At 47.7% G+C, this 15,553-nt stretch overlaps 1 protein-coding gene across 2 annotated transcripts in view; it reads right to left on the minus strand.

Moving 5' to 3' along the window:
- Positions 1–6,236: 6,236 nt before the first annotated feature.
- Positions 6,237–15,553, minus strand: part of ANKRD33B (ankyrin repeat domain 33B) — a 71,864-nt gene continuing 62,547 nt past the window's right edge. For both annotated transcript variants that reach the window (XM_070587206.1, XM_070587205.1), the window contains one exon: positions 6,237–13,102. In XM_070587206.1, the coding sequence (XP_070443307.1) occupies positions 12,273–13,102 (830 nt within the window). In that variant the 3' untranslated portion in view covers positions 6,237–12,272. The remainder of the gene's footprint in view (positions 13,103–15,553) is intronic.

A 15,553-nucleotide genomic window follows, 5' to 3' on the forward strand; every position in this document is an offset into this window, starting at 1 on the left:
GTCCGTTATTTCATCTGGAGCACGGCAGAGGAAGGAAGAAATCAGCTTTGTAGTGGCTGCCAACTCTGTGTCAACCTTGTTAAAGATCTCGGCACAATTTCTATGTCATTTAATTAAATCTTGATGAAAACCCTACAAACCAGGAAAACCCCCACTTTAACAATGAGGACACTGAAGCCTGGGGACTTGCCCAGGGCCCTGCAGAGGGTCCATGCTCTGCTGGCGCCACCATGCTGCCTCCTCGAGGATGCAGCTGGACTCTGCTCTGGCCTGTCCTCGGCCAGAAGGGCCTCAGGCCCCAGTCAGAAAGCCAGCATCCAGCTCACCTCGCTCTCAGTCCACAGATACTAGTGGAGCAACAGCTATGGGCAAAGCCCTGTTCTCGATGCTGGGAGACGGCAGTGAACACAGACACGGCCACTGCACCTGTGAAGTTTCCACTAGGAGGGAGATGATGCCGGGCAGGACAAAATGCAAATCCACAAAGGAAGGAAGACAGGGTGATGTGGTGCAGAAAGCCTGGGAGCAGAACTTCCACTGGGTGGCCAGGCAAGGACCTGAAGGTGGCACGCTGCGAGCTGAGCAGGGAGAAGACCTGGGAAGAGCCGAGTGGTGCAGGCAGAAGGGCAGCAGATCCCGAGGCCCTGGGTGAGCGTGAGCTCTCTCATCTTGGCATGTCATGGACACATGGAAGGGGAGACAGGGACTAGACCACATGGGCCTTGAAGGCGGGGGGAGGGAGTCCAGATTTTTTTCTCTAGGTGCAAAAGGAAACTATTGGAAAGTTTTGAGAGAAGAGTATCAGGATCTGAGTCACACTTTTTAAAAACCACTCTGCCTGTTTGAGGAAGAATGGATTACAGGTGGACAGAATTGGAACGAGACAATACCTTTGCTGTCAGGCGAGGTAGGAGGGGGACTCACACTAGGCTGGGAGCAGAGAGCAGGTGAAAGATTGGAGCAATATTTTGCAAATAAATATCATGTCAATCCCGAAATTAAAACGTGATGTTCTGTGCTACCCTGAGATCTGGTTAAACCAGGAGGGCCTTGAATGACCTAAACTGCACGTTCCCCTCCCAACTCTGCTCCCATGAATAAGGTCCCTTAGCCAAATGACACTCTTCCTCCCAGGACCGGGCACTGTGCCTGCACATCTCTGAGTAGTGGATTCAGTTCCCTGCCAGCCCGTGTAATTATTCAAGCAAGCCCACCACGTTCTCCTACAGGAACCAGGGGTCACCCCACCCTCTTGATACTACAAAGCCTGCCTCCCACAGCCCCACTTGTTCACTCACTTCTCCATGTGGCCCTGCATAGCATCCTCCTATACTGGGCTGTGAGAATACGTGACTAATAAACCACTGTCCATCTGATTGTCCAGTGTCGAGTGTTGTGTCTTCAGCCCTCCCCATAACCCAAGAGCAAGGATCCCTCCCTCCCAGTGAGGTAGATAAGAGGCCATCAAAACAATGACATGATCAGATTTGCAGGAGATGGGCCAGTGGGAGTGAGAGACGCGGAAGGCAGGGTAATAAAGGCAAGGTTGGCTCAAGCACCTGGAGAGTTGAGGGGGCCACACAGTGCGATGGGGAAGCTGAAGGAGAAACAGGCCAAGGAGGAAATCAGAAGCAGTCCTGGCACATGCTAGGTCTGTGATGCCTACTCCACACCAGATGGAAATATCCACCACCTGGGTGATGGGAGCCTAGGCAGGAGTCGGCAAGCTTTTTCTGTAAAGGTCAGATAGTAAATATTTTAGGCTTTGTGGGCCTATAGCCTCTATCGTAACTACTCAAGTGTGCCCTCGGGGAGTAAAAATCACCACAGATAATGTGTCAACCAGTGAGCACAGCTGTGCTCCACTATAACTGGATTCATAGAAACAGGCAGTGGCTGGATTTGAACTGGGGGCTATAAGCCCTGGTTTAGAGCAAAGTCACAGCTGAAGACCTAAATTCATCATCAACAGCCTCTAGCTGGCATTTAAAGCCATGGGGCTGTTGAGATGGCCCAGGCAGGGGTGCAGAGAAGAGGCCCAGCACAGAACTGGCTCCTAGCCTTCAGGGGTGCAGCAGGGGAGGAGGGCCTGGTAAGGACGGAGTGGCCATCAAGGTGGGAGGGAGCTGGAGAGTGAGTGGCCAGAAGGGGGCCTGGCGGGGCGCAGAGTTTAGAGAGACACACACTCCCAGACTCCCAGCATCTCTGATTCAGTAGTCTGGGGTGGTGTTATGGGTTGAATTGTGTCCCCCAAGAACATATGTTGAAGTCCTAATCTCAGGTACCTGTGAATGTGACCTCATGTGGAAATAGGGTCTTTGCAGATGTAATTAAAAGAAGGCCATGCTGGATTAAGGTGGGCGCTAATCCAACGACCGATGGCCTTATAAAAAGAAGAAAATGTGGACACAGATACACACAGAGGGAAGATGGCCATGTGATGCTGAAGGCAGACGGAGGCCACTACAAGCCAAGGAAACCAAAGATGGCTGGCAGAAGCTGGAAGGGGCGGGAAGGGTCCTCCCCGGAGCCTTCAGAGGGAGCGTGGCCCTGCAGACACCAGGATTTCGACCTTCTGGCCTCCAGAACCGTGAGGGGAATACGTGTCTGCTGTTTGAAGCTGCTCAAGTTTGGGGTAATTTGTTGCAGCAGTCACAGGAAACTAACACAGGGAGGCCCGAGGACATGTATTTCCGACGACTTTCCACGTGGTGCTGATGCGACTGGTCCAGGAAACCCCGGCCAGGTGAGAACCGCTGGCTCCTGTACCTGCAGAGGTCAATCTGCTGGTTCAGGGAGGACACGAGAGCTGCCACAGTATCGCAAGGGCCACCTGGCCTGAGTCGAGGACTAGAACGAGTGTGTAGTCAGAGAAACACAGGCGAGGGCTCAGGACAGGGTGAGATGCTCAGGCCCAGCACCTGCACAGCAGTGGGAGGGAGGGCAGGCGGGGGTCGCCTTTCCCACCCCCCCCCCCCGTGACCTCTCACCCCACAGAGGGCGTGGTGCACTTCAACCGAAGGAGGACGAGTCGTGCTCTCGAGAGGCCCATTCCAAGGGGTTTGCTCAGGACGGACAGGCCATCTGCACCTTCCGGTGACCACTCAGGACCACCAGCAGATATATGCTAGTCCCCTCCCAGGGGGCAATTCAGGCACCAGGGGAGGGGTGAAGGGGCAGTGGGATGGTTCGGGGCTGCCTCCAGGGCAGGTCCCCTCTGCAGGACACAGATGACCATATTTAGCACAGGTTGTAGGGTGGCTCCTTAGCCCAGGGAGTGAGGACAGTTTGCAACCTTCTTCACTTCTAGGGCGACAACTTTCCCACCACAATCCATGTCCCCAAACCGGAGAGGGGCCCCATGGTCCAGCTTTTCAACTAAGCTGTTGGCACTAATAACGCTTCTTTTTTCAGTAAGAGCTAATAAAGAGTTGAAGTCACATCCTTGCAGCTGACTTCTTGATTTTGTTTTTTAAATAACGCTTTTGAATATCAAGGTGGATTTGAGTTTGATTTACATATTTTTAATTTTTTTAGCCGGGAAAACATAAGGGAGAGCAGTAATGAGCATGGGCAGGATACCCCGTCTCGAGGTGGGTGATTCGGGGTGGGCAGTGGTGGTGACCCCCTGCCGCCTGTGATCTGGGCTGCAGGGGCAGAGACCCCCTGGGATTGGGAGCTGCAGGTGAGCTGACAATTTGCCTAAGCAATTTGCACATCAAAGTCTGTTTTGTCAGCAGACCAGAGGTTTCCAGGACACCTTTCACATGCCCGGCTGGAAACCAGCCCAGCATCAAGGGAGACACCAGGAGTGAACTGCTGGGAGCCAGGGACCACGTGGAGCGCCTTACTGAGGGGCCAGGGCTGCATGCAGTCATCGGAAGGGCAACGTTCTTTTTTTTTTTAAGATTTTATTTTTTCCTTTTCTCCCCAAAGTCCCCCAGTACATAGTTGTATATTTTTAGTCATGGGTCCTTCTAGCTGTGGCATGTGGGATGCCAACTCAGCATGGCCTGATGAGCAGTGCCATGTCCACACCCAGGATCCGAACCAGCGAAACCCTGGGCTGCCGCAGCAGTGGAGCACACAAACGTAACCACTCGGCCACGGGGCCGGCCCCCAAGGGTGACATTCTTGACCACACACTTGCCTGTGAGGACAGACGCTGCTCCAGAGACCCGCAGACGGGGGAGCCCCCAGGGAACGCGCCGCCTTAGGCCTCTCCCATCATGTGGCCCCCCAGCTCTGATGGGAGGCACCTGGAGCTCCTGCTGCTCCAAGCAGTTTCAGTCAGGAAAATAAAGGGGACTCTCTTATGTGTTAACTTCCTGTTTACTAATATTTCCACCCATCACATACACACGTCATTTGCTCTTTCACAAACAGCAAATACAAATGATCTCCAATAACAATCTTAACCTAGAACAAAGTTTTACTTAAAATTTGACTTCTGGGGCCAGCCCTGTGGCCTGGTGGTTAACTTTGGCGTGCTCAGCTTGGTAGCCAGGCTTCGGTTCCTGGGCACAAACCTATACCACTCGTCGGTGGCCATGCTGTGGCAGCCACCCACATACAAAATAGAGGAGGACTGGCACAGATGTCAGCTGAGGGCAAATCTTCCTCAAGCAAAAAAAAGATTAAAAAAAAATTGACTGCCTATTTAGGTCCTTCCTTAATAGTTATGATTTTTGATGAGTAGAATTTAATGAGTAGAATTATTTTTAATGCATCAGACTTCGGATTTCCTAACTGCCTAGTAGAGCTTGCCAAATAAATAGGAGCTGTTTGATTTCAGTCCCATCAAAAAGCACCTAAATGATGAATTTTATGTGGAATTTTTTTTTTGAGCTAAAAAGAAAAAAAAAGTACCTATAAATCATTAGAAGAAAATATAGAAGAAAAAAAAATGCTGGTTTGGGGTAGGAAAGGCCTTCTTAAAGACTCTCAAAAAGGAAATATTAAAAAAAGCAAAGTCTGACAAGTTTAACTAAATCATAATTTAAAACTTTTATACAAGATACCTTAAAGATAAGTGATAAAATGAGAAAATAGACACAATATGTGTCAGAGAACTATGATCTGAAATTTATAGCAAAGTCCTACAAATCAGCAAAAATGGCATCAAAAAGTAAAATTAAAAAAACAAATGAGAAACCGATATAAATAAGAAATTTATGAAATAGGAAACAAAAGTGGTCAAAAGACACATGAAAAGTGCTCAACCTCACCAGTAACTGAGGAAAAGAAAATTAAAATGAAATACAATTTTTTAACTATCAGATTGGCAAAAATTAGAAAGTCTGATCAACAGCAAGTGTGTCACTGCAGGTGGAAAATTACCTTTTTTGTCTACTGCCCATGGGCAAGTACTCAGGAGCCTTTGGAAAGTGCACACGGCAGTGACTATTGAAATTAAAATGTGTCTTCCCTTCAACCTGGCAAATCCCACTTCTACATTCCTGTCTTAGAGAAACTTTCATTTCAGATCGGTAGGTTCAAGGCTGTGTTACTTGTCAGTGGTAAGAGCTGAAGACACTGCATTAGTCCACTAGGAGGAAATGGTTAACTGAACCATGGTGCACCTCAGCCGAGGAATACTACACAGCAATCAACAAGAGCGAAGGGATTGAAACACGCTCTCCTCAAAACCGCAAGGGAAAGAAATTAGACAAGACCTCATTTGTATAACACACAAAGGGAAGGAAACATTAAAAATATATTTCTAGAAGGATGCACAAGTAAATGGTCTGAGGGACTGCCCGAGGGGAGGGTAAGTCACTTGTCATCTGAGACCATTTTATAGCATACAATTTCTCCTATGTTGGTGTGTTAGTTTTTTAGCTGTTAAAAGAAAATAAAATTAATTTTTAAACTCTTTAAAAAGCTTTCTAAGGATATGTTTAAAGTAGGGAAACTAAAAACATTTACATTGTACCATTTAGGCAAAAGAATACACATAAAAACAAAACTATATTTTTGTAGCTAAGTAGATGGTAGCACAGCTGAAGGGTCCCTTCCTACCAGTGGGTCCTTCTGAGATGAGGTGAACTGCAGAGATTATTTTAATGTATGCAGAAGTGCTCATGAATATTCATAAAATTTAAAAATCTTCCCTTGAAAAATAAAGTGAAAGGGCACATCTCTTCCAATCAAAATAAGTAACATTAAAAATACTGGTGTATTTCATTGTATCATTTTCCAATTTATACACACAGGTTTATTCAAACATCACACTATTGTACCATAAGAATGTTTATTTCATGAGTGATTTTTAATTATTTAGCCACAATTTCCCCACATTTTTACATTACCACACCTTTTTTTCTATACTTTTTAAACATTACAGAATTTGTCAGAACTTAAAAGGGAAAGACACATTGTTTCTGCTGAATAATTTATCATATTTAACTTAAAGATTAACCTTTTGCAGATCAAGAATTGATGCTGCTGGGGGTCACCTTTATTTGGAGGTCCCAAAATAGCCCTGAGGTCTAAATAGGAAAATGTCTTTTATAAACTGTAACAAAACTCTCACCTCAAAATAAAACAGTATGAAATTTACACAATTATATCTGTATTCAACATTTTTACAATATCCAGAAACCTACCGGATTTTTAGAAATGACAATGAAAATAGCTTTACATTCAGAAAACAGAGCTTATACCAAGATGACATAATTTGAAACCTGGCTCCCTGTGCAGAAATCTGTGCAACTCTTAGACCATCATAAAGTCCCCACTGTTAACACACATCCTTGGACGCTCAATAAATGCCAGGCAGAATGATTTGAATGAAGAGAATTTCAATGAGATTAGCTTTTTCCGTTCATTTGAATGGGATATATGATTCAAATTCCTTAGGATGTCCCAAAGGCTCAAAGGGTTGCTGGTAACATTTCCAAGTTTACAGCATCTTTCATGGTTTTTATCAAGTTCTACATGACTGTGCAGTTCCAAACCAGCTTCTAGAGCTTCTGCTCAAAAACTAGTGTTAAAGTGCTTCAATATGACCTCCCAAAACTTCATAAAGCGTCAGGTCAACACAGGCCACTGCTCTACCTGGGAAGGCCAGCTTCATTTTTCTCTCTCCTATATTTTTATTTAAAAACAATATAAAGGTGTCACATTTTGATGAAACGATTTCTCCCCAAAACCAAACTGTGTTTGCTTAGCTTAATTAGAGTATGTTCTACTTAGGCAGGTTCGGGAAAATCCCAGCACTTCCTCAGGGTAAGATCTTGATTCTACGGTTAATTCAGTGCCAAACTTCAGGGGATTCAGCCCCGACTCTGTGGCCAAGGTGGAGTCCCCAAGCAGAGAGTCCTCTCCGGGTTTGGGCCACTCCATGCCAAGGATGCACATCAAAGGCAGAGAGATGACACAGATCCAGCTGTAGGACCTCGCTGAGGAGCTCCTATAGGAGCGCCTGGGCCAACACTACCATTCAGTAAGGTGACCTGGGTTATGACACGCTAGCTGAGTGACATGTCACACTGGACAGAGTACTCCCAGTGGGTCTTGGGTTGTCCAGTCCTCCAGAAAACACACCATCAAAGCAGGTCACACCTGACATTCCCTGGGAGCCACAGCAAAGCCACAGCTGCAGTCACCATTGTGAGCACAAAGCCTGGTCTCCTTTCAGTTCATTTGTGTGTGTGTGCATGCACATGTGTGTGTGCTGACTCACACCTTATCACACACTGTCCACGTTGGCCCAGCTTGCTGCTGAGGACTGTCAGAGCACTGCAGGACCATAGCTTTCACATCAGTCTTTTTCCAGGCTGGGTCAGAGTGCAGAAACTATGTACGCAGAGCTGGCATTCAACTGAGTCCCTCAAAAATTAGTTAAATCCATCCAAGTAGCGGTGGGGTTTTTTTTTTCTTTCAAAAAAACAACCTCCAGAGGAATTTATTTTGTTTTTTAGCTACTTATTTTAAATGTTAATGAAGAAACATGTGAATTCAAGGGCACAGAAATGAGTAGCTGACTCAAGAGTTATACAGACATATGAAACAAGTTCCAAATGCATCGAGAGGTGTGAAATTACCAAGTCAGCAGTCAGCGTTTTAGGAAGAACCGTTTTGGTTGTAAGTTCTTTGCACTCCGCTGCAACGATTGGTTACCCAGTTTCAGTTGTCTTGAATGTGACTTTGTTGTTTCACAAGGATCGGTTGTGATCGATCTTCTGCCTTTTCTTCCCTAGAAGACCCTGGTCCTCCAGGCAGTTGCCCGGCTGAGGGGGGCGAGCCTGAGCCTGCAGCCATGGGCACCAAGGACCAGGCACACAGGAACAGGACCCTGAACACAGCCTTTGGTGCAGAATCCAAAGTTACCCGCAATGGGACAAAAAGGGTCACAAGCGAATATGTGGGTAGCATGTTAGAATTTCCCCAAATACTGTAAAAAAGAAAAAGTGCTAGTACTTTACCATACAAAAGACTGATTGTGACTAGGAGCTTACGCTAGTTCATGATAAATCGTAATTCTACAGGGAATAACCGCACTGCATTAGAATGGAAAATGAGCAAGCATGAATCTCCAGGTGAAGCCAGGGGAGAGACTAACACCTGACTTGCATCAGGGCTATAACTCACTTGGCAGAGCAAACAGGTAAATTATGAAAAGATGGGCTCCTCTCTTAGTGTAGTGTGGACTAGGGAGAAAAATACAGTGCTCCTTCCAGAGGCTGCAAGAGACAAATCACACCCACTTCTCAGTCCTGGCTCATTATTTACCTCTCAGGGATGCTTTTCTTCATAATGACTTGGTACCCATGTTTCTTCCTTGGGGACAGCAGGCTTTGCATCTATCTCAGGACCAGGGTCTGGCCCACCTCACAGAATTCAGTTTTACAGAAAATAGCCTCGTCTCCACTCAGAGGCTGGACTTCCAGAGACCTGGTCACCCAGTGACAACAGAAGAAAGTGGGTGAGGCAGCCTGGAATGGCTCCTCTGCACCCACAAGTGCCATTTTCCAACTGACATCGTGAAATCTCTCTATCCTTCTCCGAAGAATGAGCCTCAAGTCTCAGGAGTGCCCAAAGTTGCGGTGACGAAGGTATTGCAATTTCCCATCTTCATATTCCTGAGGTATCTACTCCTGGCAGCAGCCCGTTGGGAGGAGCTTCAGAAAAAGTAAAGGTCCATAATGTCATGTGCTGCCTTTTTCTACTGTACCAAAGACATGAGAAGTGTATGGCCTCTGAACGCCAAGGTCATTCCAGACGGACTGCTCCCAGCTTCTCCCTCCCCCTTGCGGCAGTGAGCTTAGCACTGGGCTGGCCATGGAACACTCACATGAGCTAGCAGAAAAAACTGCATCAGTCTCACACCACACACCCCAGTATCAGACCAGGAGCAGCCGGTTCTAGAGGTAAAGGCCACAGATGGCCCATCTGTGTCATCACAGCCGCCATTACTTACATAGAAATTGAATTTTCTTTAAATACAAGAGTTCACATCCACAAGAGGCAACTGAGAGGCTGTGAAGTGACTTCACACCCACCCCAAAGCCATTTCAGCTGCCAGAGTCCCAGGTTTCCAATAACCAGGAAAGCTCAGCTGAGCGGGGATTCCCGGGCATCTCCCTGGAAAACAGCAGCACTGACATTGTCTTAGAAACATTTCTTCTGTCTAGTTTAATCGTAATTCACTCAAACACTAAAAAGTATTAAAATATACTTCAACTTTTCCTCTAACTATATTTATATATAAATCCCTGAGAAGGTACCTGTCAACTTGAAATTCACTATTTACAGTTAATAAACATCAGGGGTACTAGCAGACGCCAGATCCTCCGGCTCTGAAGATCAGGGCAGTGCTGTCATCTGTCAGGAGAGCAAACTAGGTCTCCCTCCCTCCAAAAAGAAGGTGGGGGGGAGGGGGCTGTGCCAAAATTCTAAGCCACCTGCACAGAAGCTGGCGAAACCTGCCGTTCGTTCACACTTTGGCGCTTGGAGGTCATGACATGACAATCCAGCAGAGATGCCACATCGCCTCTCATGATGTCCTTGCTTTCCTGCTCTTTTTAGACCTCAGCGTAGTCGTGGCAGAGAGGATCAAGGCATTTAGCCAAATCTAAGAAGAAAAAAGACAAAGGAAGAAAAGGCAAGCAAGGAAGAAGAGAGGAGGTGAAGGGGATGGCAGGGAATGCATGTGGTGGCAAAGTTGAGGGCCACATGGAGAGCAGAAGGGGGTCACTGCCCATCAGTGCCCCTGCCCCCAAATGACACTGGAGGAGAGGAGCAGAGGGTGACACCTCAGTGAGAAAACACAGCCAGCCATCCAAAGCAATAAAATACATAAACACAGAAAATGATCTCAAAGGATGCCCGATTGGACTGTCAGGGAGATGAGGGGTGTCTCTCTCCACCTCGGGCAGCAGCCTTCAGCTCATGCAAGGGGGCGTGGCCAACACCAACTCTTCCGCACAGGATGGCTCACAGCCCGCTAGCATCAGTGATGCTCCAGGTGGGCCCACACCTCTGTGCCACTCTGGTGCCTTCCTGGGATGGGGGAGGAACTCACTGAAGTCTGGCTTTCAAAGCTGCATTATCATCACAGCTATCTCCCATCAGTCCAGGTGCAGCTGACGGCTTGTGTATTGAGGTTTCTGGAGAGTGAGTGTGAGTCCTGATTGCTCAATGCCTGATGGTGCCAGTGGGGGGAAAGAGGGAGAAGCAAGCGCCACCCCCACCCACACCATGAGACAGTGGGGCACCCATCAAGACACAGCCAGGGAGCACGATACGACCTGAGAATCCAGGGTTATAATAAAGAGCTTCCAAATCAGTCTCTAATATTCTAAATCTATGGCTTCCAAGTAGGATAATATTTAAATAAAGTGCTGTCAGTAGTGCATATGTGACAGATACTCTGCAACCCAGATGGCCAGAGATTCGTTCGAATTTCTCAGTGCTCTGGAGACAAAAGAGTACCGACAGAAAACTCCCACGGAGAGCTTGGGGCCCAGGGCAAATTCCATGCGTTCTTTGCCAAAGACCCACATGTTGGAAATTCCACAAAGTCCACATGAGGATGAACTGAACATCAGCGGCAGTCATCCAGGGAAAAAATAAAAGTAATTCCAGAGCAGGAAATCTTTGGAATTGAGCCTGGAGGAGGAAGCTGCCCAGCCCCCTTCAGGAGAATTTGCCTAAAACAAGTTTAATATTCAATTCTAATCCCTGTTCCTCTAAAAATTACCCCCCGCCCCATTTCGTAGTTTGCATAGTTCTGGGCTTCTTATTCTTTTTGCATCTTTTTTCCATTTTAAGTATTTATGAATTCAATTTATCTAAGAGCACATATGACTTAATTTTGTATTTCTAATAATAATTGATTAGATTTGCCCCTATATTATTAAATAATTTTTTCTCATGTCTATTTTTGAACATGTTAAAGACACTGTATCCAGTTTATCTAAAATCCCTTGCTTAAAACGGGTTTAGTTCTAGCAATAAGTACATGCTTCTTTAGGCACCATTTCATACTTTGACAAGAGATTTTTCTTCGTTATTATTATTGGATAAGAGAGATTAAGAAATAAGATGCAAGAAAATATGATCTCTCTGTCTTGATCATTTTCCTGTAAAAGTAAATGCCTCCATCGAATGGTAACGTTCGGCATCACTTCTCAAATTATTAAGATCATACAGTGCTCACGTGCACCCACGTTGAGAAGGAAAGGCAAAATCCAAAATAAACAGCAAAAAGGGGGAGAAGTCCACAAATTCTGTATGAAATCAGAGATATCACAAATAATTATTGCTAGAAACAGTATTTTAAACAAAGGGTCTTCAGACAAATGTATTAAAACCGTCTTAAATACAAAGAGCCCCATCCCCCATAAAATGCTGCAAATTTGATAATGATTAAAAATACAAAATTATACACAAAATGCCCTTCGATAAATTGGTCTTAAGAATTTGAGGTTGAGGTTCTAAAGGTAGCGTTTTCGGCAAATTGCCTACTAGGTGCATTGATTGCTAGGAGAACTGGTTTTAGGCAAATTGATTTGTGCTATGCCCAATTCACTCTTGGGTGCAGCCTGAACAAACATGCACCGCTTTCTGGGCCCCCGCAGAGGCCTATCGGCGCGGGGATGTGCGGCGCGGAAGGGGACGAGGGCTGGAGGAAGGCGCATGCTTCCTGGCGCGGAGCACGCGCAGCTTTCCCGCCATCTCCCCGGGACCCGGGGCGCAGCGCGTCCCTCCCAGGCTCGGCATCCGGCTCCCCCGCTCCGGACACGCCTTCTGGGCGGCGGACCCCCTCACGTCCTTTTCCTCCAGCGCGGGGCCCGCCTTTGCTTCTGCGCCTCTGCCAGCCGCTGCTTCTCCGCCTCTTCGGCCTTCCTCTTTTCCTCCTTGATCTCCTTGTACCGCCACTTGGGCAGCTGCAGGTGGGCGCTGTCCTTGGTGCTGCCCTTCGCGGCAGGCCGCTCGGGCTGGAAGGTGGGCGCGGGCGCCTTGCTGATGCGCACCCTGGGGATGACCACGCCCGGCCGCACGCTGCTCCGCCTCAGCAGCTGCAGGGGCAAGAGGCTGGCCTTCCGCGGGGCACTTCGCAGCTGGAGAGACGGGAGGCTGGCTTTCGGGGTCCCCTCTCTGTAGACCCCCAGTGCCGGGGAGGTCCGGAATTGCTGCTCGGTGCCCTCCACCTCGTCCTTCTGGGCATGCGTGTCCGGGTCCCCCTGAGCCTCCAGGATTTCCTGCACTGCCAGCCGCCTTTTCCCCACACAAGGCGGGTTCTCGGGGCAGACGGTCTGGCAGGCGATGGCCACGGCGGGGCTGTAGAGGCTCGTGGTCATCCTGACCATGTGGTCCATGACCCCTCCATCCTCCAGGCTCTGGCGCGAGCGGGAGGTCAGCGTGGACCGCACAAATTCGGTGAGCCTCTGCAGGCAGTTTTTGGAGCCCGTGGACTTCAGAGCTGCCTCGGAGGCCAGCGGCAGCTCGGGCTTATACTTTTCCCCAAACTGCTCCGGGCAGGGTCGGTCCAGCAGCCTCTGGATGAGGCGAACCGCCTCAAAACGTCCCGTGTAAGCAGCCCACTCCTGGGGTGACATCCCGCGGCGGGAGTCCCTGGCATGGACATCTGCTCCTGCAAAACACAAACAGGAATGGGAGGGTGCAACTAGAACTTCTCCCTGCCAACGGCAGAAAACGAAGGACAACGAAACTGATCAAAGGAAAAGCTTCCAAAACCGAGTGACAGAGTCCCCTAGAGCTGTGCCACCTGGACAAACCCACATCTGACCAGCTCCTACTGCGTTACCATTACAACACATCCCACCTTTGAAGGCTCCATTTAATGGCTTATCTTTCCTAAATAAAACTGCCTGAACTCAGCACCTAAATCATGGAAGCTTTTAAAGAAATAAGATTTCATGGCTTTCCAGCAATGGAAAGACACCTAGACCACAAAGGTGCTTTGTAAACACTTGACTGATGCTACTAGAATGTTCTAAAAGTACTAACAGTAAGAGTCACTTGCACAGCATTTGGTGTCCCATTTATCCATTGCCTTTTCCTCGCGGTCCTCTTGTGAGGGTGCTATGGTCCCTTTTTGCAGGGAATGTGAGGTCCTTCACTTCTCATTCTGGTTGGTCAGTTGCTTATGGGTCTGTCACCTTTACTAGACTGTGGGCTTCTCTAGGACAGAGGCCACATCTTATTCATTTTTGTTCCCTCAACACATATCATCCTGGCTGGTAGGAGGCATGCACTTAACAAAGGTTTGTTACAGAATGGATGGTAGTCACAGTGGCTGAGGGACCTGCCTGAGGCCTTGAAGCTTGGAACAGACAGAAGGTCTCAGACCTGGGTCTCCTGACCCTGAGCCCCATGCACTTGCCACCACCCTGCAGGGTGGGCCTCTTCCTCTGACAGTGTTCTGTGTCAGTGTGGCCAGTCTGTAGTACCCAGGAATTTAATCCAACACTAACCTAGGTGTGCTGTGAAGGGATTTTGTAGATGCAGTTAGCATCCACAATCAGTTGACCTCATGTAAAGGAGATGACCCACGATAATGTGGGTGAGCCTCGTCCAATCAGTTGAAGGCCTTAAGAGCAAAAGCTGAGGTTTCCTGGAGAAGAAGGAATGCAGCCTCAAGACTGCCACATCAGCCCCTGCGCAAGTCTCCAGCTTGCTGGCCTGCCCTACAGATTTCGGGCTTGCCAACCCCCAAAATCACGTGAACCAATACCTTAAAATAAATCTCTTAATATATATTTTCAATTAGCTCTGTTTCTCAAGAGAACCCTGACTCCTACATCCTCACAGTCTCCCCTACACTAGTCACTTCCTTAATAAATCCCCCTACGACCCGCTGCCCCCTCCTAATATTGCAAAGTTAAACTTCAACTCCACTTGATGAAATGTTCATAAATTCTAGCTTGGAAGTATAGAATTAATAAGGAATTGCGGTTTAGTTAATCTTGGGCCATGCTCAGCCCCATAGACAGTCAAAAATCATCCAAGATTTCCAGTCCCATTAGTCATATTTCCACTGGCAAAGCAATGTGGAGAAGTAGGGCAATTATCTAGTGTGCCAGCTCCCCAGGGACCAGGCCCAGCAGAGGCGCCTGCATTTATATCCCACGCAGACCCAAGTGTCTGACATGTGGTGGCTGCTCAGTATGTGCTCAAATGAGAAGAGCGGGGGGCTCAGTGATTTTCCTGGCCCAGCTCCCCCAGTGGCCCCGGGGCCCAGGCAGACCCAGCTCACCTGAGTTCACCTGGTAATGCTCTTAATTCTGTGACACATTAAAGAACAGCCACGTTAGAAGAGTGGTAATTATTTGGAACTGGAGATCAGGATGGAACTCATTAGCTGGAGGACAATTTATAAACTGACTAAAATGAAAAGGGGGCAGTAAAAACGTCATGGCAAAAAATAGATGACACATTAAACCTTAATTAATTGCATGTCACTTAAAAAGGAACAAACTGCAAAATTAAAATCTTAATGAACGCTGCTTGAAAGAGACATTTTTCAAATGCTAATGGAAAAGTAAAGGAACAGCTGTCCATGGTCTAGCACGCATCTTGCTGTTGCTCTGGTACCTTTTCAAAATGATCTTGGAAAATAACAATACTGGCATCCTCACCTCCTACCCAAAGTTGTTTCGTCCAGGGCTCCAGCCAAACAGACGTGAGTTAGGCTCCTACCAGCGGGTCCGTTTGCCTCCATGTTGAGTGCCATGAGTTGTCTATACAAAATCCTCTATTTTAGTCAAGGCAGCAACACACTCAGCTCTAGGGATTGCATCATGGTTGGTCTAACCCAGGGTTTCCAACCTCGGACCTATTAACATTTGGGACCAGATCACTATTTGTCGTGGGGGCTGTCCTGTGCATTGTAGGACTTTTAGCAGAATCCCTGGTCTCTGCCCACTAGATGCCAGTAGCACTCCACTAGTTGTGACAACCAAAAATGTCCCCTGGGGGGGCCACACCTTCCCCACCCCATAGACAATTATTGGTCTAACCTATATGACTTGCCATCCTATTCTCCATTTTCCCAGCATCCCTGACAGGTGGTCAGTGAGCC

The sequence above is a fragment of the Equus przewalskii genome, chromosome 20, assembly GCF_037783145.1.
Source record: "Equus przewalskii isolate Varuska chromosome 20, EquPr2, whole genome shotgun sequence".
Classification (NCBI taxonomy): domain Eukaryota; kingdom Metazoa; phylum Chordata; class Mammalia; order Perissodactyla; family Equidae; genus Equus; species Equus przewalskii.